This window comes from Acartia tonsa, chromosome 8, assembly GCF_053477335.1.
Source record: "Acartia tonsa isolate MP-2025a chromosome 8, ASM5347733v1, whole genome shotgun sequence".
Classification (NCBI taxonomy): Eukaryota; Metazoa; Arthropoda; class Copepoda; order Calanoida; family Acartiidae; genus Acartia; species Acartia tonsa.
This window is the reverse complement of record NC_137267.1, coordinates 3053411-3078410: the sequence shown is the minus strand read 5'-3', so window position 1 is coordinate 3078410 and position 25000 is coordinate 3053411. Positions and strand designations below refer to the sequence as shown.

At 34.6% G+C, this 25000-nt stretch overlaps 2 protein-coding genes and 1 long non-coding RNA gene across 3 annotated transcripts in view; 2 read left to right on the top strand and 1 right to left on the bottom strand.

Annotated features, from left to right (window-relative positions):
* Positions 1-231: 231 nt before the first annotated feature.
* The window catches only part of LOC145325806 (molecular chaperone MKKS-like), a 71095-nt gene continuing 46326 nt past the window's right edge, over positions 232-25000 (top strand). Inside the window, exons 1-9 of the mRNA XM_080168765.1 lie at positions 232-387; positions 1087-1168; positions 2253-2301; positions 3678-3728; positions 4470-4521; positions 5267-5339; positions 7030-7085; positions 7426-7508; positions 8529-8597. Of these exons, the coding sequence (XP_080024891.1) occupies positions 343-387; positions 1087-1168; positions 2253-2301; positions 3678-3728; positions 4470-4521; positions 5267-5339; positions 7030-7085; positions 7426-7508; positions 8529-8597 (560 nt within the window). The 5' untranslated portion in view covers positions 232-342. The remainder of the gene's footprint in view (positions 388-1086; positions 1169-2252; positions 2302-3677; positions 3729-4469; positions 4522-5266; positions 5340-7029; positions 7086-7425; positions 7509-8528; positions 8598-25000) is intronic.
* On the top strand, positions 13763-19558 carry LOC145325807 (uncharacterized). The gene is made up of 3 exons (XR_013881599.1): positions 13763-13848; positions 15487-15567; positions 18944-19558. It is a non-coding gene; the product is annotated as an uncharacterized LOC145325807 (long non-coding RNA).
* LOC145325355 (uncharacterized) lies at positions 21423-23821 on the bottom strand. The gene is made up of 7 exons (XM_080168356.1): positions 23724-23821; positions 23406-23447; positions 23112-23225; positions 22637-22727; positions 22255-22323; positions 21800-21853; positions 21423-21520 (listed from the first exon to the last, which is right to left on the bottom strand). Exons 1-7 carry the CDS (start codon positions 23774-23776, stop codon positions 21455-21457), a joined length of 489 nt encoding a protein of 162 aa, XP_080024482.1. The 5' UTR covers positions 23777-23821; the 3' UTR covers positions 21423-21454.

The window sequence follows — 25000 nt, the reverse complement described above, 5'->3', positions numbered from 1 at the left end:
ATCTTTTCCTTCTCTTTTTTCTCTTCCTTTCTCTCTTCATAATAACCCATAAACATCTGCACTTTAACTTACTTTATCCTTTTGTGCTTTGTATAGAAGTTTTTTACCTTAACTATTTTCGAATCTTATGTGAATAGTCTTTCCCCCCTTTTCCTTACAGGATATAGGTGCAGCCAATAAAACAAAGAATAAATATATCTAGTTAGCAAGCTTAGAGTAGTGGAAATTTTTACAAAAAAAAACATTTTAGTGATTTTTTGTTACTAATCATACATGAAAATTATTGATCTCTATAAAACCAAAAAAGTGATATTGCACCGCAGAACCATCCACAGTTGAATAATGAAGGAACCAACGATTACAGACTTACAAACCAACGAAAACCAGGTACATAATGAAGCAGCCCATAGTGCCTAATAAAAATGACACCATTCAATACAAATGACCAATGATAGGTCTGTATAAATTTTACCATTCGTAAATTAAAATATATACTGGCCTTTCGTTGGCCATTTGTACTGTATAATGTCTTTTTTTATTATTCATTGTAAACTGCTTTGTAAATAATTAAAAAATTTGCAAGACCTTCATATCAAGTCCACATATTGCAGGAAACTATCCCCTTGATTACACGACCTTTGCCTAAAAGTTCCAACTATCCATGGTAAAAAGTTGCCCTGTCTTCAGCCAACACATTTCTCATCCTCTTACTATTAATGTTGCGCATCTGACATAGTAGCAGATGGTACAACTTTAGTTATCACTTCCCCAACAACAAGCGTATGCTCTACGTGTTTCACCACAGTTCACATAAAAAATAGTTTAATTAATCAATAAAATTGTTTATATTGGTTATAGTCCCTTTCGTGGCAACGCCTCCTAAGGGGCGTTTCGTCGTATTTCAAATTAGTCTTTATAGGTTGTTTTAGGTTAGGTTAGGTGATTGCCCCTCAGGGTTAGGCAATTGGCACCGCAAGGTTACAGCCCCCCGAAGGGCTAGAAATAGGAGAAAAGCTACTGTGAAAATACGACAAAACGACCCTTAAGAGGCATTGCCACAAAAGTGACTATACCAATTATTTTTAGTTAGAGTTACTAGAGTTTGAAAAATTTTGTCGCTCTTGTTACGGACCAAACGGGAGTTTGAAAATTATAGTCACAAATACAGGTATAACATCCTATTATCCTATTATATAAAGTAGTAAGCGTTTTTGTCTGTCCCTAAGGATCTCGCTAACCGCTGAACCGATATAGTTCTCCTTTACAGTGAAGCATCTTCCTGAAGGTCCGGGGAAGGTTTTCAACTATTTTTGGAGAGGGTGTCTTCACCCCCTTCACCCTAATTTTTTTTTAACTCCTTTGAAACTCAAATTTGAAATGGGATGAGGTCGACTTTTCCCCCTCCTACCAGTGCTCCTAGAGGCTTCTAGGGGGCGTAGCCTCTAGTCTATATTACAAAGTAGAATGATGTCTGTCTGTCCGTCCGACTGAAGCTTAAGATCTCAGTAACCACTGAACCGATTGGATTCTACTCTTTAGGGTATATACCTACTGGTCCTGTGGTGGTTTTAGGCTATTTTTTTTTTGGGGGGGGGGACAAAAACAAAAATCCCCCCCCCATTTTTTTTTTGCAGAAGATTTCCTTGGTCCTTTTTTTTTGCAGGAGATTTACTTGGTCCTTTTACGAATTTCACCTTAATTTTTTTTGATCACCTAGTGTTATATAAAGTAGTAAGCTTTTTTTGTCTGTAGCTTAAGATTTTGATAACTACTGTACCAATTGTGTTTTCTATTTAAAGTAGGCTTCACAGAGGTTCTATAATAGTTTTAAAATATCATATATTTTAAGATTTAAGTATCTTTATTAGTTTTATGATATTTCAATAGTTTTCCCTTTTAATTCAGGGCTCTTAGAGGCTAGGGGCAAGGCCACTAGTGATATTCTGCCAAAAACATTCGTCAAATGTGATTCTAATATCAAACTTTTATTTATGTACATTAGCGGTAACGCCCCCTAAATGCCTCTAGGGGCATTTCAGTGAAGGAGGGTGGTAAATCGACCCTTTATTTTGATTTTAGAAGGAAAAATTATTAGGGAAAAAAATGGAGGGGGTGTTTAAAAACGTTTTTTAATGGGAGGGGAGTTAACCATCGGAGAACTTAAGTTAGCGAGATTTAAAGCAACAGACACACCAACATCCTATTATTATTATAATAGGATACTTTATTAATATATTCTTATCTTATTTTAGGCTATCAAGTTGTGAGTTCGAGCTCTGCAAGACTTTTTGATTATATTAGGAATTTGATTATTACCATTAAATGTCTATGAAAGTTCGGTACTACGTCAAACACTAGATACGACAAACAGTAGATGCGACAAACGCTAGACAGACTAACAGTAGATGCGTCAAACGTTAGACAGACAAACGATAGATACGTCAAACACTAGACTACGACAAACAGTAGAATTTGCCATTTCGCGACAAACAGTAGAATTTTTAAAGTGCGATAAACAGTAGAAGTGACATACAGAGAGAGGGGACTATGGGCTGTTTTATTACACTAGTCCCCAAAGTTTTACTACAACGTTTTCTTATTCTTTGGCTTAACAACTTTAGGGACTTTTACTGAATTATGATTAGTTGGTTTATCAAGTTCAAACGTATAAACCACTAATTTAAATCCACAGAAGGGGTAAATTTGTGTGTCATCATATTTGGGATGTATAAAATTTTTTCGGTCATTGTCTTATCCTTATAGATCAGTGAAGAAAGTTGGTATGAGTTATGCCATATTAATACTATCGGCTGCACCCATGGGACCTTTATATTCGAAAGAGAAAGGCTAAACACAAAATAGCCATCTAAACGACCTAAAATTGAAATGAAATAACATACAACTATTCTGGGACTATATGAAGATTCCATAGAATTTATTCAGTAGTTAATGAGATCTTAACAGACAAACTGCCTCAATAGTACTTTGGGGAAGATAGGGAGGGAGGGGATTAGGGGGGGGGGGGAGGAAATCACTCTTTTATGAAAAAGTAATAAAATGGGCGAATAGTATTTTAACGGAGACAATTTTCGGATCTACTGCTGTTCACGGTAAAATATTGCTGGTAATGAATATTGCCAAAAATCTATGAATTTTAAAGGCTGCTAGCTGCCAAACGGCAGAACGTACAGATCATAACCGCACACCATTTTAAGCGGTATAAGAAGGCCTACAAATAATCTAAAATAGCTAAGATGCAATGATGCACAGGGAAAGCTTCACTAAAGAAAAAACGCGTAAAATAGGCCTTTTTCGCGCATTTCTCTGCACTGCGAGATAATTATGCATTATTAATTTATGGCTATTCCAGATTATTTGTAGGCCTTCTTATGCCGCTTAAAACAGTGTGCGTGCATGATCTGTACCTTCAGCCGTTTGGCAGCTAGCAGCCTTTAAAATACATAGAATTTTGGCAATAATCGTTACCAGCAATATTTTACCGTGAACTGCAGTAGATCCCAATTTTCTTCGGAGGGTTGAGGTTTACCTTCCGGCCTTTGACCTACGTGAAGACCACTGTAAAAGAGAACCATACTGGCAACGAAATTCTTAGCAAAAGACAGACAGAAATCTTTCTACATTCCAAAATAATTATGTTAATAGTCATACTTGTATAGATTTGAGCACCCTTTTGTTGAGACAATTATACAAACAAGCAAACATTTAAGGTAGTACATTATTTTAAGGGCGGTTTCCCTGAAAGTTAACAGTCGAACAAAGAATTTCCGTCCTCAAAGCGCTCCAGAAATATTTGACACCCCCCTCTACATAATCAAGGTTTTCAAAAGTCCTAAAAGTGTCCTTTGTTCTTTAAAATTTTGCTGTTTTAGGGGGGTGTATTAGGAAGATGTATATCCTTGTCAAGAGGGGTGTATCTGACTCCCCTAATTGGGTCAAGGTGTTGAATACACACCCCTACACTCCCCTTCTGCACGCCTCTGCTTACATTGATAGTAACTGCGCGTAATTAAGATTTATATGCCTTTTTATCATATTTAAGTGTAATTAGTATACTAATATTTTGCTAATCTGTAAATTTTTAACAATATTAAACTGAGACTTAAAATTAAGCTTTTTCTACTACTTAAAACCGAAAGAAATATGCAAGCAAGACAAATTATCGTGTAATATATAGTAGCAATTTTTTTGTTTTAAGGCTAAAGATCTCGGAATAAGTTTGTCTGATTTAATTGTACTTAAAGGGTAGCATAATTACTGTCTTTTTGTGGTTTTAAGCTATTTTCCGATTTCACCCTCCATCCTCCAGAAGCTTAAAACGAAGTAACTAATAATCCATAAGTTAGTATTAGTATAGAGTATAGACGCACGAAAGGACTTCACTAATTTTATAGTAATTGCCACTTAAAATAATCCTTTGTAATATTATTAATAGAGATTTTTCTTTATAGTGATTTTAAGCTATTGTTTTGTCAGCTGACAGTCGGATTTATGCAGATAAAGGTAAGTTTTAAAAATGGATGCATTATTACTAAGATCTTGCACCAGATTATTATGTACTTTGATAAAGTGAAACTTGTAGCTGGCTAAAATAACGATGCCCCTTAACCACCCTCTTTGCCCCACCCTTTACCATACTACTTGATGAAAGAACTGACCAATAAATGATTTCTATGTTAGCAATTGACGACAATTTTTCTCCTGTCATAATATCCACGTATATTCTATATCCATTGTTTTAAACAATAAATTAAGATTAGATTTTAAATGGTATGAACATATCTACAAAAGCATAGTTTGTCAATTTAAAATCAATGTGTTTCGAGAGATAATATTTTAGTCAAAACATAATTTTAAAGTAAAGAAAAAATGAATTTCAAATAAAAAAAACATAATGGAAATCAGACTACCGTAGCATTAAGATAAAAAGAACAGAACTGACAGACAAAAGTACACTTATAGAGTAGCTTACTACTTGAAATTCGTTTTAGTACATAATAGTTTTTTATTTTATCGTATAACAGACAGCTTTCCGCGGATAATAATGAAAAATTAAGATTTGGACCAGTTTTTAAAAGCCCCGATGGCATGGGCTAACAGAAGTGGGATTATTTTTATTTTATTATTCGTAGTAATTTTATATATGTCATGATGCTATACATGATTTTTCAGTATGACTGAGAACAAGTTCTAATCCAGCGGTTATTAATCGGTTTCTAAGCCCTACTGCAAAAATTTTTTTTCCAAGGTTCAAAGTGAAGAAGCTAAAAAGTATCTAGATTTTATCCATGAATCATATAAACAATCAGCAATCAATATAGGTAATTATAATTTTCGGGTATAGTCCTTTTGGCAATGCTCCTTAAGGGGCGTTTCTTCGTATTTTCAAAGTAGCTATTCTCCTATTTCGAGACCCTGCAAGGGAGCTCTAACCCTGCGGGGCAATAACCTAACCTAACCTAAAATAATCTATCAAAAGCTATTTTGAAAATACGACGAATCGCCCCTTAAGAGGCGTTGCCCCGAAAGTGACTATACCCTAATTTTCTAGTGGCAACGTTCCTAGAGGCCTCTAAGGGCACCTGGGTGAAAGAGGGGGTACAATCCACCTTTAGTTTTAGTTCTAAAAAAAAGAAAACAAAATTAACTAAAAAACACATATTCAATTCGATTTTCATAATTATTTAATTTTATAAGTTTTTAATATTCATTAATTTTAATTTAGTATCGAAGAAACCATTCAGAATTAGAAAAATCAAATTTAAATTAGATTTAATGAGACACTTATCTAACCTATCAATTTAAATTAATTAGGGAAAATAGATTTTAAGATTTTAAACATAAAAATTGAATTGGATTTTCATGGAACATTTTGCTCATTAGTATATTATATAACTAGCGGCTACGCCCCTAGAGGCCTCTAGTGGCATTGAAATGTTTTTTTTCATTTTAAATATCTAATTTGAGAAATAATTTGTCTATGGTCAATCAGCTGTTAAATTCATGTCTCTACGCAGCGCCACTACGCTACGTAGAGACATTCATACGCTAGCGACACTATGCGGCAGGAATATTTCATTTTTTTTCGATTTTATTGTGATTTCTCTTGGGAGGGTTGTGGTACTCTCCCCCAAAATAGTTATAAACCTTCCCAGGACCTATGAGAATCTATCCTGTTAAGGAGAACCTGATCGGTTTAGCGGTTAGCGAGATCCCTCGGTACAGACGCACAGATACACAGACACACAGACAAACAAACATCCTGTTACTTTAGTATAAGGATTTAAGAAACAATTAAATAGAAAATATTATACCTTAATCAGTAAATGTATTGTTAAAATGAATGTTAAGTAAAATATATTTCTGTTATAAATGTTGTTAGGATGATAATAGCATAAATATCTCTACTTAGAGTGTGTTTGTGTGTGTAACTGAGTAGATACAGTGGACATTTGACAGACAGACTGACATACATTATATATAGTTATAGATAATATGATAATAGTTATTTCTCGCATCGTATTATAAACGGCTTTCCGCGGATATAGAATGTACAATTATAAGATTAAAACTTGTTTTTTAGCCCCGAGGTGCCAAAGGCACCGGCTAAAAAAACTGGTTTTAATCTTATGGTTGTACATTTTTATATTCGTAGAAAGCTGGATATGATACGATGCTAGACATAGTTTTTTCGTATGGATGAGAACCGGTTCCTATCCCCCGGATTCAAATGAATACGAGAATAGTTATTTCTCGTATCGTATTATAAACGGCTTTCCGCGGATATAGAATGTACAATTATAAGATTAAAACTAGTTTTTTAGCCCCGAGGTGCCGGAGGCACCGGCTAAAAAAACTGGTTTTAATCTTATGATTGTACATTTCTATATTCGTAGAAAACTGGATATAATACGATGCTAGACATAGTTTTTTCGTATGGATGAGAACCGGTTCCTAACCACCGGATTCGAATGAATACGAGAAACCCAATTATTTTCTTTTTACTTCTAGATATAACAGATCCATCAATATTATCAGCTGTTGTTCGATCAATTATAAACTCTAAGGTACCGTTTGAAAAAGTAATAGTATATTTGTACGTCTGTCCGATTATAAAGATCTTTATGACGGCCAGACATATCATGATGGGCTTTTTAAATAAACCTTTTATAGGCTTTGTGGTGGTTTAACCAATACATGTATAGATGTATAATCCAGACAACTTCCTAACTAAAGTGCCAGAGTTCTATTCGTCTGCTAGCAGATTACTTTTTTTTATATAGATTTCCAACGCTTAAGTTGATTTCGAACACCCAATAAATAATCGGGAGAGTTACATATAGCTCATGCCCCCTCTAATCTTTTACTTTAAAAAATTTGCTATTTTATGTACTAAATATGTTCTAGGGATGTACAGCAATTGGACTAAACAAGAAAGAACGGGAGGATATAATTGTAAAGATTATAGAAGCTTGGTTACTTAGCATAAGGTTAGCAAAACATTGTTTTATTAAAAATAAAAAATGAAGTCTTTTTCGCGCATTTAATGTGTTTTTAGAGATAACTGTGCATTATTGAGTAATGCCAATTTTTTGCAAACATAATCTATACGTTCTGCAGTTTGGCCATTAACTGTCTTTAAAGTTCATATTTTTTTTAGAGATATTCGTTCCCAGGAACATTTAACCGTGAACTGCACTAGATCCAAAAATAATAAGTTAGAAATCACGAAACCTTTTTGGTTATTTTTATATCTCAGTGTTTATTTTTGCTTTCTTGGAGTTTCTCTTCTTCTCATTAGAAAGTAGGGTTGGGCCGGATACTTTTTTGGCCGGATAACGGATACCGGGTATCCGGCTGATTTCTAATGCCGAATATCCGGTTCTGGCCGGATATCTGGACAACTTTCGATATCCGGCAATTTACCGGATATCCGGCGTCAAAAAGCAGCCGGATATCATGAAACTGGATAGTTTTAATATCCGGTATCCAGCAGGATATTGAAAATGTCCGGATATCCGGCCAGACCGGATATCCGGCCCAACCCTATTAAAAAGAGAAGCTTTTTTACAACTAGGAATGTTCTGTCTGTTAAATTAGGCATATTATAATCGTTTTAAAAATAATGGTTTTAAAACTTTGCCTGGTGTTCTAATATTGTTGAGCTTTATATTCAGCATAAACTTTTGATCTTCCTATTACAATGATTTTTGAAAAGGTGATTTCTAGGACAATTAGGCAATGTGATTATTAAAGATATAAAAAAATGTTGAGAATAGACCCTTTCGTGGCAACGCCCCTTAAGGGGCGATTCGTCGTATTTTTAGAATGGTCTTTGATAGGTTATTTTAGGTTAGGTTAGGTGATTGCCCCACAGGGTTAGGCAATTGGCCCCGCAGGGTTAGAGCCTCCCGCAGGGGCTAGAAATAGGAGAAAATCTACTTTAAAAAACCCAAGAATCACCCCTTAAAGAGCGTTGCCACGAAAGGGACTATACCCAAAATGTTTAGATCTGATAGGAGCCTTGGAGAGGTACGAGTAGTAACTCCTTCTCATGATGTTGTCAATGAATGGGGAAGGTTAGTTTTCCATTTAAAACTTCTCAGTAAAGTCTTATTAATATGTATTAGCATTACATATTTATTCAATTACATATCTATAATACAAAGTAGAACGATGTCTGTCTGTTTGTGTGTTTGTTTGTCTGTTTGTTTGTAGCGAAGGATCTCGCTAACCGCTGAACCGATCGGGTTCTCCTTTACAGGGTAGCTTTTCATAAGTCCCGGGAAGGTTTTTAACTATTTTTTTGGGGGGTGGGACACCCCCAACCCCCCAAAAATGAACCCCCCCCCAAAAAAAAAAAAATTATATAATTTTTTTTCTTATTAAAACTAAAATTAAAACAGTTGGGTCTACTACCCCCCCTAAAAAAAAATCTCCCCCCAACAATTTTTTTTTACTTTTATTTTAAATCTTAAAATCTTAAATACGAAAAATTTGTTTAATCAAACCTCTTGGGGCAAAGCCCCTAGAGGCTAGGGGCGAAACCGCTAGTACTACATATGACAACATCCATTAAAGCGAAGCTCTGAAATGGTAGGCAACGAAAAAAACACTTTTAGGTTGTCGGAACTGAATAATCAGAATATAAATGTATGAAAAATGAAACAAATTGTAATTAAATTGGTTGAAAAACTGCTTAAATATTGAATATTGTTTAGATCATAATTACATTTTTAAGACTTGAGTATAGAGATGCTTTGATTATAACATTGTACTTTGTTGTCCTAGGAATCAGTATTCCATAAATCAGATCAATCGGATGATTTTATCACATTAAAACTGTTGTTAAAAAAGTTAAAAGTCAAAATGTTTAAAATGGACGTACGGATATTCTGGTAACGAATATAGAGTTGCCTCGCTTTTTAAATTGTACCAAACTACTGGGCTCGGACTTGGCCGGTTGGATTGCTGGGGGCCCCAGGTAGAGGGGGCCAGGTGGACACGGCTGGCCGTTGATAAAGGTGTAGGCGGAGAAGATAGGCTCTGGAGGGCTGGAAATCTCGGGAAACGTCGTTGGCAGGCTCTCCAGAGGCACCTTGGGTACTGGGGGCACTCCCATGGCTAGCAGGTTGGTCCCCCTGTGGGCGTTCAGCGCAGCATCCACCCAGTGCGTGCCTTTCTCGACTACACGCGGCTGCTCTGGCAGTGGACCTGGCAGAGGCCCCTCGTAACTCAACTCTCTCTCGGCTGTCTCCCGGTCTATGGGGACGCCACGGAGTGGGATAAACTCCCCACGCACCCACAAGCAGGGGGGTTGCATGTCGAAACAGAGCCTAGTTCCGAACTCCTTGAGAAAGTACCCTCCTAGGTTCAGAGGGTGTGAGAGATTCCGTACCACAGTCACGTGGTACAGATGGAGTATAAGAGTGTGTGAGACTGCCATATATAATTCATATAATTTTCCAATTACCTGAAGGGGTTGCCCTTCCTCATTAGCAGTCAGGATTTGGGTGTTGTCTGGAACCAACATCCGCTGCACGCCCATTGCGTGCATGAGGTGTTCAGAAATAACAGCAGACCCTGGTACACGGTTGCCAGAATCTACCATGGCATCAACCTGTACGTGCTGGGCAGGGTCAGGAGTAGGGAACCTCACCCTGATGTGGCAGGGGAAGTGGAGGTCCTGCCCTTGAGACAAGGGGGCCTCCCGCTCGGCTGGGGTCGGCAGAAACTTCGGCGGTGGCCGAACCGCAGCTATGGTAGTCTCGCTTACCATGGTGTGTGTAGACCGCTGGTGGTGGCTTATACTGTAGCTTCGAATCACTAGAGCTTATCAATTATCACTGGGTCAACAATTTTATATTTCTTTTTATCACTAGGTTGACATTTATACACACTTATGTGTAGTTATCACTAGGAGCTCTAGGTGTGATTCTGGAAGCACTGGCAGCAGGGAATGTCCGTCCTGCAAGGGTCAATGGATGGCGGCGGCAGGGAATGTCCCGTCCTGCAGCGCCGCTGGTTCGAATCCCGAAAGATGGCGGCAGGGAATGGCCCTTCCTGCAGCGCCTCGGGTTCGAATCCTGGGAGGTAACGGCAGGGAATGTCCCGTCCTGCCGTGCCTTTGGCTCAAATTCTGCTATCCGTCGCAGTGGTAGGCCTTATTTGTGTGCTGAAGCTTCGCAGCCACACATTGCCTTCTCAGGGAGACCAGCACTTAGCTGTCCGTCTCGTAGGTTTGGCCTGGGTGTCCTGGGGCTTGTCCCAGCTACACTTGCCAATTTAGACTCAGTTCTGTAGCCGTCTGAGCTAAATTATCCGATTACCGTGGCTGCGCACCTAGCGCTACTCCCACACGGTACGGAAAAACGCCGTAAACTGGCGCTTTTAGCAGGCTAAATCTGCTTGCCGTAGGCCAGAGGCCTACATAATGCGTTCAAAATGATGGAAAATCGACCTAAAAAGGCCGTCTCGCGGGTCAGTTGGCTTCTCAGTTGGCAGCTGACTGTCCCCTTACTTGCAAAAGGGTCCAATCAGAGGTAGAATTGGCTAGTTTCTGTAGGGCTCGATTGAAACACGCTGACACCAAGTTGTGGTAAGCCAAAGCGTTTCAGCTCACCGGTTGCGAGTTCGAATCCAACGAGCCCCTAGCCTTGAAGTATTCTACCAAAACAAACTAGCAGGATTTACTCATACAGAAATTATATTTAACTGAATACATTTACAATGGGTGGTTACTATATATATACAAAATAGATTATAACAATAAGTTAGGTTTGAAGGGGGTGTGGGAGACAAGGGCGTAGCCCGCGGCGGTAGACATCTGTGGGGTAAGCTGTAGTAAAAGGGAAGGCACCATCTCCCGGTTGTATAGTTGCCTGAGGGGCGCGGGGTTGCTAAGTGTCCGTGCCCCTCCCCTATTTAGCCAGTCCAATCTGACCGCTGCGCGACGGGGTCATCTGCGGTCATGAGGTGAATGGTGATATAATAGGATTAGTGCAGAAGGCTTGACTTGATAAGCCACTGCGTAGCAACTCTGTAAACTACCAGTCCGTCTGCTGCCGTATTACCACACTACAACAGGAATCACAATAAAAAGTTTTGAACGGGTAGGATAATTCTAACCTGTTTAAATTTACGAAATAGCTAACTGTCTGTGACGTCCCGATAGACCGACCCTAATTACAGAAAAGCTTTGCTTTTAAAAACATCAGAAATTGCCATAGTCTCATAAGACATACAAACAGGCCCTAGCTATACAGAGGCTAAACTATAAATAATTGTTGGTTAGAAAGAAACTCAATTTATCCAATATTTTTATTAAGCATAGTGTAAATATTTGTCGCTAGGTGTCTCAAAATATTTTCTCATTAATTTATTTTTTAACTACAGACTTTATATTTCTTTTCATGATTCTTTTTTTTTTATATAATTATGATAAATAATCAAAGTTATTTTGATAAAAACTTAAATTAAATTTTCATGAGAAATAGTAAGTTCAGTTTTTAAAAATAAATAAATATATGCTTAAATCATTATCTTGAACATTATGCTCATTTTGAAATAATAATAATTAACAAATGATTATCTGAAGCAATTAAAGCGCTAACCACAAACTTCAAACTTAATCTTAAATTTATTCGCATTGATTGATTGTGTCTAAGTAAATTGCTTGTTAATTAACAAGGATGACGACTTCCATAAGTATCGAAGCACAAAATTTATTATGAAATAGACAAACAAATGTTAAAGGGACTGTGAACGAGAATTTTTCTAATCTTAATATCAAATCTTAACATAATCTCATTCATAATATCTCACAGATAGAGCAAAACGCGCTTTTGTTCGCTTAAAAAACGGCTTTTTCCGCCGATTTTTATAAGGTACGGGGAAAGGAAGAAATTTTCCGTATTATATAAAATGTGCATTAAATTGCCTTTTTCTCTCATTATAGCTAAAATTAAACTTTTTCACATAGTTCTTGACTTTTCCTAACCGTTAAGGTATCTGTAGCTGTAAATTATACATTAAAATATGAACCAGGTACAGAGAAATTGATAAAAGAAATCATTTTGTTTTTGGAAAAGTCAAATGAGCCATTAAAATTACATAACATAATTGACCCCATAAATCTACTGTGTCAGAAACAGTAATTTTTTCTTGGGTTCGGAATACATTAAGGCTAGCGCTTACACTCTTCCCTTTTTTGATAGCTTCCCCTTCCTTATTTTGGTGAATCAGCTGGACAGCTGACTTGAATAATACATAAATATTTTATTAAAAATACCTATATAACACGCTTGAATTTTAAAGTTTAACGTTTACCATTAATTTAGTGACAAGAAAAAATAACAATTTGAAGCATATACCTATCATTTAAAGTAATAAAATATTATACAATTTTTAAATCAGCATTTAAATAATTTTTTTATTGAAATATTCTTTTCTTCAAAAATAGTTAAAAATTAAAACCATACAAAAAAAATTGTCAACCCTGTTCTTAATTCTTTTTTAAAGCAACGCCGCATGTAGCCTAGCTTTCTTAGCATTCTAATTTTTAATATAAAATAGAAAGTGAAAGTTTAGTAAGTTGAGTTTTTGTAACTGTCGGTAATCGGCCGGTATGCAGTGAAGAAATAAATAATCAGGAAAGAAGAGGACAATGGGCTGTTCAATTCACTAATCCCCAATTATTTATTTCAACGTTATCTTATTATTTGGATTAACAACTTCTGGGGATTATATTGCTCTTTGATTGTTTGGTTAACCCATTAATGGCGCCAGTTTTTGCCATTCCCGAGGGTTTGATTGGCACATTAGGTAGGAAGGAGATGTTTTATTAAGATGACTCTGAATTACTTATATATATTCAGGCAATGAAATTTAATATATATCTTATGAAGTTTTTTTTTTAACCCGTTTTTGACCACATGAATTTAATTTGGACGCAGTTTTATATTTTTTTACATTGATGTGTTACCAGAGCAGATAATGGGTTAATTTGAGTGTTCAAACATTTCAACCACTTAATCCAGAATCACTGGAGATGTACATCAATTTATCGGCCATTGTCTTATCCCTTTAGATCCCTGAGAATTATTAGTTATTACAACAAATTATATATATGTAAAAACAATAATAACTAGTTTTGATCTATACACAAAAGTTGCCACTATTTGTAGGAAGATGATTTTCCTTCAGTGTTTATCTGTCAGAAATTCTTTACGTTAAAATTTTTCACTGAAAACCTAACACATTATTTAATTTTCAGAAAAATGAAGTCAGAATTGAAGTAACTCAGGTGTTTTCAGCGTCACACATGGTAAGGTAATAATTTCATTTCATTTACCGCAAAAATTAAGAATGATATAAAAATAGCATATACCAGTTATGAAAAATTTTACCTTTCAAAATATAGTTAAACTACCTATAGAACTTAGCTTTCCTAAAATGAAGAACTCAGTCAGTTCAGTAGCTTTCGTAATCTTAACACAAAAAATACTATTTTATATAATAATCTGTAGTTTCTTGTTTATTTTGTGTTAGATTTTGTATTGTTGGTAGATTTATGTTTTTACATAAAGTAAAGACAGTACCAAATCTCGTTTTTAATTCTGAAAAGCATTACCTAGGTATTTTCTTGGAAACTTTTACTTTAAACACTTAAAGATTGGACTCTCGATGAGTTATTAATAGATGGAGGAGGGGGGGGGGGGGGGGCGGTGATACTATACTTTTCTAAACCCTATTTAAGCATCAACTCGAGATTTGGTCATTTTCTCTCTATATGAATGTACTTAGTTGTACCAACTGTTTGGGTGTACGATTGTTTTAATATCCTTTGGCAAATTGCTGGCAGCCAAGTCTCAGCCCACATATTATTAGAACCTTATTTAAAAGATCTAAAATAAACGTTTTTTATATTAATTTCTAGCTGATTTTAGAGGCAATACAAGGGAAGGAAGGGGGGGGGGGGCTTTGTATACTTTCACGCGAACAGTGTGCTCTGAAGCCCCTATACAAGATAGAGCTCTGAAATTTTTTGCTATGGGTCAGTCTAGGAATATTGTAACTGCCAAGTCAATTGAAAAAAATAAGGAAATTTTTAATAAAAAAGTTTATCTCAGATGATTGATGACAAGATGGCAAGAAAAGGTCAAAATAAAATTCGGTGGTTAACTGCGGTTTCGGGCGGGAGCTGCAGTTCCCCTGCCGTTTCTTCACAGTGGCTGGGAGTTTGAAGATCAACAGTTTTTTTGTTACTATTGATAAATTTCCTCATAATTAACCAAAATAAACCAATAAAGATAAGATTACATGTCCAAAATTCATGATTATAGCTAAAAAATATCATCTAGTGGCAATTTTGCGGCTACCCGTCAGCCGCTAAACTGCCAAATTATAAAATTCAAAGTTTTGCAGTTAGAATATTCCTAGACTGACCCATAGCAAATTTTTTTAGAGCTCTATCTTGTACATGAGAATCAGAGCACACTGTTCACGTGAAAGTGTAAAAGTCTCCACCACCTCCCCCCCCCCCCCCCTCTCTATAGGTTTGTATGCCTTTTCATGAAAGGTCAGAAATTTTTTTTTATTTCTAAAAGGCATCGGTATTCAGGAAAACTATTCTTGTTACCTAGTTATTGGTCATTGCAGATTCCTTTTAGACCATTTAATTAAGGTTCTAATGATTTACGTACTAGGAGCTAGCTGTTTTTAAAGTTCCCTAGTTAAGCGAGGTTTTTGAGGCATTATTTGTTGAAAAATTCTAAATGATTTTCTTATACAAAGTTCCCTAAGCCAATGAAGGAAATAAGATATAGTGTTTGATTTCTGTCAAGAGCAAGTGGGTTAAATTAAGAAATACTTTTATTCCTTTAATAAAACACTGTAAAGGAAGAGGGGGGGGGGGATTTTAATAAAAAATCATCCTTAAACATTCAATTATATTAACAAAATATTTAGAACTGTGACTCCGAGATGCCATCTAATGAATGTTTCCCCTCAGAAATTTGACTCCTTTTGGCAACTTTGCATCTCCTACAGGTAACTGTTTTTATATATAGCCTTTTTGAAAAGAATTAAATTGGGTGATCTTTGAGTAACACCTTAAAAACTATTTGGGGGGAGGGGGGGGGGGGGATGCTAAATGGCTACTAATGTTTGTCCATGAAAGTAAAAAATTGCGGATACTATAGTTACAGGGTGGTCACAATGTACGGATTTCCAATAAAATTGCCAAAAGATGAATGGATGGTACGGATTTTTTTTTGTGTACGGAATGTACGGATTTGAATTTGAAAATATTAAGTTTGTAGTTTTAATGATGTCATATTGTAGGTACGTAGGTTTTAGAATGTGTGTTCTGGTCTTAATGATTGAATAAAGTAAAATATTTTAATATTTGCAAGTTACATTTACATGGAGGGGAAGAGTGGGCATAGGTCTTATCAATTGTATCAGTATGAATGTTATATTACGACGATGCTACCTTAATTTAATTAAAATATAAGGAATGAAAGGAAAGTGGAAGGCTGCTAATGCAGGAGAAGAGAAGGGTAGTTTTAGTAGAAGTATGATGCCGTTCAATAGGTATATAAGGGAAATTTTTATGAAAAAAAGTTTATCTCAGATAATTGAAAATTGTCTAATTTTGCAAGAAAAGACTTCAAAAAAGAAACGGCGGTTTTCGGCGGGAGCGGTGGTTCCGATGCCGTTTTCTTCCTTTCAAAATCTAAGAGCCTTAACTCCTTATTTAGTTGAGATCTTTTGACTTTTAGTTTTGGTTTCAAAAAGTGTCACTTCCGCCTCTTCCCTCTCTTTATCGTCATATGTATAAATACTCAAAATGGAACTAAAGGGAAAAGACAATGACCAATAAATTGATGTACCCAATAATTTTACACAAAAGTACTCCTTCTGTAGATCACAATTAGTGGTTGAAATATTTGGACACTCAACTTAATGAACCAACCAATTAAAATTCATTAAAAGTCCCCAATGTTGTTGAGCTAACAAATAAGAAAACGTTATTATAAAACTTTTGGGACTAGTGTAAAAAATAGTCCAATGTTTCCTCCCTTCCCTCCTAGCTTTCAACCTACCTTATTTCTCACCTTTATGTGCGAAAATATTTAATGGTGCAGCGGCTACGTTCCCTAGACCCTCCACTGCACTTTATGGGTTTATGGTTAGACTTTTTACAGGGACGATTTCTCTTAGGAGGGTTGAAGAACCCTTCCCAAAAAAAATTATTAATCTTTCAAGGACGTATAAGAAAATTTAATTTAAAGAATGAACTATATCGGTCCTGGGGCTAGGTAAATCTTAAGGCATACACACTTGACAGAGACATCCTGTTACTTCAGCGCTGCTGAAAACTATTCAGATTTATTTTCCATGAAATAATATTATAAAATATTAATAAAATCTATTTTATGATTTTTATTTTAATATTCGTGGAAAATTGTCTTTAATACGTTGCTGTACATAATCAAAGCGATAATAAATGAATGTTTAAATAGGTAGGTATTTATCGCAGCGCTTTTCTGACAGATATCCGCGGAAAATAAAATATAAAAAAATCAAGATTAAAACCAGTTTTGTCAGCTCCAAACATAATTGGAATTTATTTTATTATTTTATTTTAATATTCTTTGAAAATTGTCCATAATATGATGCTGTACCTAATCGAAGCTATAATAAAGTAACTATTATAGAAGTACCCAATAAATTGAATGGGCTTGGGTACCATATTAACGCAGTAATACCCATAACCTTATAATTGATCATTTTAAGTCTTATTTTAATTTTTTATCATTTTGTATCTAAAGGGATATGACAAATGCCAATAAATTCATGTACATTCCCAAATGACAATATACAAAATAAACCCCTTTTGTAGATAATAATTAGTGGTTGAAACGTTTAAACATTCAATTTATTGAACAACAAATCATAATTCTTTAGAAGTCCCCCCCACAGCCTTTAAGCCAAATGAATACGAAAACATTGTTATAAAACTTGGGACTAGTGTAATAATCAGCACATTGTCCCCTCCCTCCCTCCCTACACCTAAAACATTTCAAACATTTCAAATTTTAGATTATAAAGGGAGGAGTAGGTTATATGTATTTCTTATTGAAAAGAACTATAGACAAATTTTTTTTTAAGTTAACATAAATTTTTATCGTTCTGCTACCTACTGTTTTTAGTACCTAAGCTACTCTTTAATTTGACATGTCCGTCTGTTTAAGTTTGGAGGTAACGTGATTTTCTCGGCTCCTATAAAAAATAAAAGGCTGGAATTTTATGACAACATTCCCATTATTAAGGAGCACAATTAAATATAAAACATCAATGGCGGTCGAACCGCTTTTTAGCAGGTTTTAGGCAAGGTATTCTTTATATTTTTCACAATATCTTTGGTGTTTATGGTCCGATTTTCAAAAATTGACCGTCATCAATATCATTATACTAAATATATGTTTATTTTCTCCAATAAATTTTTAAATCTACTTGTACGTATTCCCATACATGATTTTTGTGCTTCGCTACTTATGGATGTTGTCATCCTTGTTAACTTAAAACTCACAACCTTTACGGATTTTTAGCGGAACCTACTCCTCCCTTTTAACTTCAGATTCAAACAATAAATTAAATATTTCAAGGACTTGCAGCTACGCTCCTAGAGACCTCTAGGGGCACTTAAAGAGGGGGGGGGGGGGTGGGTGTTGAATTTGATAACCAAATTTTTTAAATCTCAGTTATTAAAGATTTTTTTCTTTAAATTTAGGGAGGTGTAATGTAAGGCCGATTTCTCTTGGGAGGGTGGTGGTACCCTCCCTCAAAATATTGTTAAACCTCCCCAGGAATTATGAGAAGCTACCCTGCATAGGAGAACCATATCGGTTGAGCAGTTAGCAAGATCCTTTGGTACAAACAGACAGGTCCCCTGTACTTAAATATAATGATAATATATCTAAGTGTGTATACTGGAGGAAGGTAAAATATAAGGATTTTTACTGAAAATGTACGGATTTTTGTATGGATTGCATTTTTCACATGTCCGGAAATGTACAGATTAGAAAATACCTTATGGCTGCAAAGTAGTTATGTGGCACACCAATATTTAAAGTCATTTGGTTATAGCGTTCAGTGCTATCCATCCCCCCCCCCCCCCCCCCACACACACACACCCTCCTCGACCGTAAAAGTGACATTATCTTCCTAGCGATTTGGCACATAAAACCACCCAAGAACCTATGTTTAGGTCAGATTTCAATCAGCTCTTTAGCGATATCTGAAATGAACAAACAGATATAACTACTACTATACTTGTCTTTTTGTATGTTTTTGTGTAGAAATACGTAGGTACCTATTTCGTCTTTTAAACAAAATTTTAAAACTAATTATTTTTCAGGTTTCAGTCAACTTCCTTCAGAACCTTTTCATCTTATTGGTCAGAACTTTATTTCTTAAAATGTGTTTATACAGTAAGGAGGGGAGAAGCATTTCTCATTAGCTTTGTCAAAATTACCTATTTATTAAAAAAAAATTTGTTACATTTTTTTGCAACCAAGAGACTATGCACAAACGAAACCGAATGTTGATGTTAAGCACCTTCCTGATGTGATGTTAAATCTTTTTTTGTATGTTTGTTGAAAAATACCTAGGTATCACTTGTTTTGTTGAGTCCAAAAAACAACCGCAAAAACATCATTAAATGCTATAAAAGGTAAATAAATATTAATTACACTGCTGTATAGTATTATTCCTTTTGATAAATATATGGCATAAATCAATTTTAATTAAATAAAAACCTGGTATATTCAACAACAAAAGAATTTGTATCACTGCTAGAAGTTGCATTAACTCACTTGCTCTCGTTTGTGTGTCAATTTTATGCCAATTATGCCAATTTTGATTGATATGAGATGGTGAGCCTTGCACCCCCCAACCACCGTTAACAATTGTAAATTTCTAATGCATTTTTGTGTTGTATAATTGTAATTCTATCCTAGATTTTGAAATAATAGTTACCTACCTAAACTTTATACCTATAGTTTTATCTTTAAAAGTATCAAGCTACTCTATAATTTTAAATGTCTGCATATTTGACAAATTATTATGTGTAGATATATTTAACAGCGACGTCTCCTAGAGGCCTGTAGTGGCACGAAGTGCAATCAAGCTTGAATTTAGTGAACAGTAAATTTTTTCTGATCAATCTATAGAACATATTTGATAAATATGAATAAAAAAAATATTAAGACTTGAAAATATTTATTTGGATATATGCAACCTAAATAACTGTCTTGTTTTCACAAAAAAACAGCATAATTTGTTGGTTCCTAGGTAATTGATTGCTATTTATTGTGTTACAAAATTATAAATGTTTGTTAGTATTTTTATAACTTATGCTTGTAATCAAGCTTCCTAAACGCAATTCATGCAACTATCCCTTTCAAATTTTTGGTATTTTTTGTCGATTTCTCTTGTGAGGGACGAGGGTGGTAATACTCTCCCCCAAAATAGATATTACGACCTATGCGAAGCTACCCTGTCAAGAAGGACTAAATTAGTTCAGTGGTTTGCGAGACCCCTCGGTACTAACATACCGACAGACATCCTGCTACTTTATTATAAGGATTATTATGAAGTTTAAAATTGATTAGTCTTGAAATTTTAAACTGCAAGCAAAGCACAAATTTATAAAGATACCTACCTTTTAAAAGCGAATCGTATCTATAATTAGGGTTAGTCCAGAACAGAATTGTCCTCTCGATTTCAAAATTTCTATAGTGATTCCTGTAGTAGTTAGGTTCGATTTAGAATGCGTAGGAATTATATAATCATTACAAGAATGTCCGTACATCCATTTTAATCATGTTATTTTTTTTACTTTATTGACAAAAAATTTTTTTGTGATCTAAATATCCGAGTGATTTGATTTTTGGCATACTGATTCCTGGGACAACAAAGTACAGTATTTTAAGTATAATCTTTTTTGGTGGGTCAGTAAAAAATATTCCATTAAAAAATTGGCGGCGTCAGAAAACGGAAGTTGTGGTGGTTTTGTCACTATTTTTATGATACATACTAAAACTTTGGATAATGATTGACTCAACCAAAAGGATTTTATTTTTCTTAACGGCAGTAATTTTTTCTTATTTTATATTGACAGAAACATTTGAGAAAATGATGTTTCCACTAAAACATTTCACAGACGAACATTTCCTGTAAAGTAGCTTTGCTAGTGTTATAAGTCTCAACCAAATTTATGATTTTTTATTTAATAACAATAAACAAAAATAGAAACTATAACAATAATAACAAGGGGGGATGGGGGGGGGGGGGGCGGATGTGAAGCTTTTTGAAACCAAAAGTAAAACGCGCATAATTTCAGCCTATAAAAGCGTTACAGCTCTAAAATTTGAAACAGCAGTTGCTTTTCTGAAGAAATAACAAACTGTGAAGAAATAGGGGCGGAACCGCCGCTCCCGCCGAAAACAGCCGTTTCCCGTCAAATTAGACAGTTCTGAATCATCTGAGATAAACTTTTATTTCTCATAAAAATTTCCTTATATTTTCATGTGACACTTGTAATATTTCAAACATGTCAATATTAAAAAAAATTGCAAGTTTAAATCTACAAGTGTCAAGTGAAAATATAAGGGAAATATTTATGAAAAAAAAGTTTCCCTCAGATGATTGAAAATTGTCTTATGGCAAGAAAAGGCAAAAAAAATTCGGCGGGAGCGGCGGTTCCGCCGCCGTTTCTTCACAGTTACATCTTGTTCACAAAAGCAACTGCTGCGCCGAATTTTAGAGCTGTAACTCTTTTATGGGCTGAGATCATGCGCGTTTTACTTTTGGTTTCAAAAAGTGACACATCTGCCCCCCCCCCCCCCCCTCCCAATTTGGTAACAAATTAAAAATTTTTATTTCTATGAACATTGTTGGTGTGGTATGTGAATCCTTTCTTCGTTTTAAATCTCTAAATAAAAAAATATTTATACATTTGTATTAGCTAATAGTTGTGTTTTCATTAATCATAAATCAGTTAAATCTAAACTTGATTGATAATAGGAACAAAAAAAATTATTAAAGACACAGATTTTTATACTTATTAAAATCACTATCAATTTCTCAATTTTTGAGACTTAAATAACAAAGTATTCTGAGATTTAGATAGAAATTTATGCCTTTTATTAAGATTATATTATTTAGGTATCATCCTGTACTGAAATGTCTTCTATTGTAATACAAATTTTACCATTAGACACACTTCACAAAACCAATTGTTTGGATTCTGAGATTCTGTGCACACCTTAAGAAATATTATTATTAGACTGAAAGAAGGTACCTAAGCAACTTGATTTTATCTAGCTATGTTCAATAAGAAACGTGATTTTTTAAGCTCTTATTCAAGATAGACAGCTGACATATATTTAAAACTACATATACCCATGAGTATCCAGTACCTATCTAAATGACGCAGTGTGTCAGTCTGTTACGAAAGGATATAAAATTTGTATACAAAATTTGATTTACAATCTTAGACGTTTTTTAAAAATAAATCTTCTGAATAATAATATTTTACTATACAACTTAATTAATTTGGCAGTTTTTGTGTGTTGCACTAGAGGGAATGATATTCATTTTTGGGAAAGTGTTTACATCCTTAGTTCGAATTATCCAGAGTTTTTGAAAGTTACACACAAATATTACCAATTTTTTAATATGTTTTCTCATGTAACTCACAGTGTTGAAGGCTTTCTTGCACATAGGGCACTCATTCTAATAAAATAATATATAAATTGTAAAGAATATGAAACTTTGCATACATTTATTTATTCTGTTACTTTTTTTTACAATCTGAAAAAGTAATGCAAGTTTAAACTTACTGAAGATGTAGCTGGAAATCATTCCACTGGAATGATTATTAAAATAATTAGATACACTTTTGAAAGTGACACTTTCCCTTCTTAATGAAATTATTGTCAACTTAACTTTTATTTTCATTTTATATTTGAGAGAATTATTGTTTTAATACCTACCTAACTAATATTTTCAAAATTAAATTAGAATAAAATTAAATGATGTAACCTACTTTATACCTAGACTTCTTCGCTGGTCTGCCTTTTTTCTTCTTGAAAGATCTGAGTGGCGACATTTCATCAGCCAATCGTTTTGCCGTCGATCTAAGCAAAAACAATGTGTAATATAATGTAGCCCATCTTGAAGATTTTTATAACTAGTAAATAGATAAAATGGCGCTCTATGCAATATACATTCTACGACATCTGTAATAGCTTTTAGCAATTTTCGTTAAAAAAAAGTTATTATCCAATAAAAATGTATAACATTCATGTTTTATGTTTCAGAACAATGCTTTTTGAAGCATCAATTATTTTAAAAGATGGAAGTTTTACAAATTATACTTAAAGTTAATTTATAGATTCCGTCAATGTACAAAAACATATGAAGAATTATTTCTTTTGTTAACTTACAACACTTTTTAGAACTATCCCTTTCATGTTAAACAAATAAGTTAACTAATGTAAACAATGAAAAATTTAGTTTACCTTTTTCTCGTACTTCTAACACTGCTGCACAGGTTTTCAGTAGGGGGACTCCTCTTTTTACGCCTATTTGTTTTTTGAATGTCCAAGCTTTTTTCTTGTCTAGGTTGCTGGGTTCTTAAAAAGAGAGAATAGTTACAACTATCATTTATGTTAAGAAATGATTTAATCAAACTTTGACTGTCAATCCCTGGGTACTATTAAATTTAATCTGCTGTTATTAGAGATAAACCAATAAGCTCTGTCAGTCTGTTTGTAATGCTCAATATATCATGTTTTATGTTAAATTAGAAATACCTCTTATGTTCCTTGTGTTCATTTGATTCCTCGCCATCCTCGCTATAATAAAAGTTTTCATTTAGTACTGATCAATTTATTTATAACTTTAAAGTTTTATCAGTGAATTCGCTCTGTTTTATAATTTATAAGGAGGGGTTAGGGGAACCATAATGGTTCCATGGTTTGGTTTTAAGGTCTTTCGATTTAGACAGACTCAAAGAAAGATTAAAATACATCATGTTACTTCTAAGGTGTAGGTAACTATTATAAGTTAGACTTTATATTGACGCACTTAAGTATTTTGAATGTTGTTATCCTTGTTTTACAAATAATTACCTTGCTGTATCCAAACCACTATAAACATCACTGCTTATATCAAGTTCGGCCATTTTTCTTTGAAAAAAAGTATATTTTATTTGACAAAAATTAGTTATTTTTTTAAGAAAATTTGAAAAAAAGGGGGGGGGGGGCGGTAAGAAATGAAGTGACTCGTGACATGACTTGCCAGTAATTTTGTTATGAGTGTTACTCCCTTATTTTTAGATTTATTTTGGGTAAAATCTTTTTGGTTGTGTCAATAAGTAAGAGGGGGGGGGAGTTTGTACAGTTATAGGAAATAAAAATTCAGTAAATTTCGGTGAACGGCAGGAGCAGCGGTCCTGCCGCCATTTTTCTTGAAATATACCGAAGCTTGAGGTAAGGGGGGGGGGGGGGGAAGTTTGTACAGTTATAGGAAATGAAAATTCAGTATCAAATTTTGGCCTGGCCGTTTGGGCTTGTTTTTATAGTTATCAACCTAATTCTTTTTGTAAACTCTTTTATATGATTGGATCTACCTGTAAAACTTTGAAAATTGAATTTAAGTACTTTCCCTCTAGGGGCTCGTGGGGCAAAATACCCACCAAAACACTAAAATTTTAAGTTATGAGCTTATTTTTTAAGATAACGAGCTGATTTTTTAAATGGAACCTTTTATTACATAGATGAGTTGATTAGCCACCCCATATTTCATTTTAGCACTTTACTTCTAGGGACTTTTGGGGTAAAACAACCCCCCCAAATACAAAATTTATAAGTTTTGAGCTTACAAGCCCATAGAAGTAAAGTGCAAAATGAAATATGGGATGGCTAATCAACTCATTTATGCAATAAAAGCTTCCATCTAAATAATCAGCTCGATATCTTAAAAATAACACTCTTAACTTAAAATTTTAGTGTTTGGTTTTTTTTGCCCCACTAGCCCCTAGAAGTAAAGTCCCAAAATTCAATTTTCAAAGTTTTACAGGTAGCCCAAACGGCCAGCCCAAAATTTGATACTGAATTTTCATTTCCTATAAATGTACAAACTTCCCCCCCCCCCCCCCTACCTCAAGCTTTGGTATATATCAAGAAAAATGGCGGCAGGACCGCTGCTCCTACCGTTCACCGACATTTACTGCGACCACCAAAAAAAAATTATTGCATTTCCCACAGAATTAGACAATTTGGAATCATTTGAGGGAGTAGCACCAAAAATTGAATTGCTTGTATGTCGTGTTATGAGTCATCACATTTCCCCTCCCTTTACAATAAGAATACAACATTCAAAAAAAATAGTCCTCATCTGAGGAAAG

Bases quoted from the DNA above. Each gene is read 5' to 3' on its own strand.
- LOC145325355 (XM_080168356.1), bottom strand. From the start codon at position 23,776: ATGGCCGAACTTGATATAAGCAGTGATGTTTATAGTGGTTTGGATACA. The intron at 23,226-23,405 runs GTATTTCTAATT...TCTCTTTTTAAG, and splicing joins GAACACAAGGAACATAAGAG to AACCCAGCAACCTAGACAAG. The intron at 22,324-22,636 runs GTAGGTTACATC...TTATTTTATTAG, and splicing joins CGAAGAAGTCTAGGTATAAA to AATGAGTGCCCTATGTGCAA.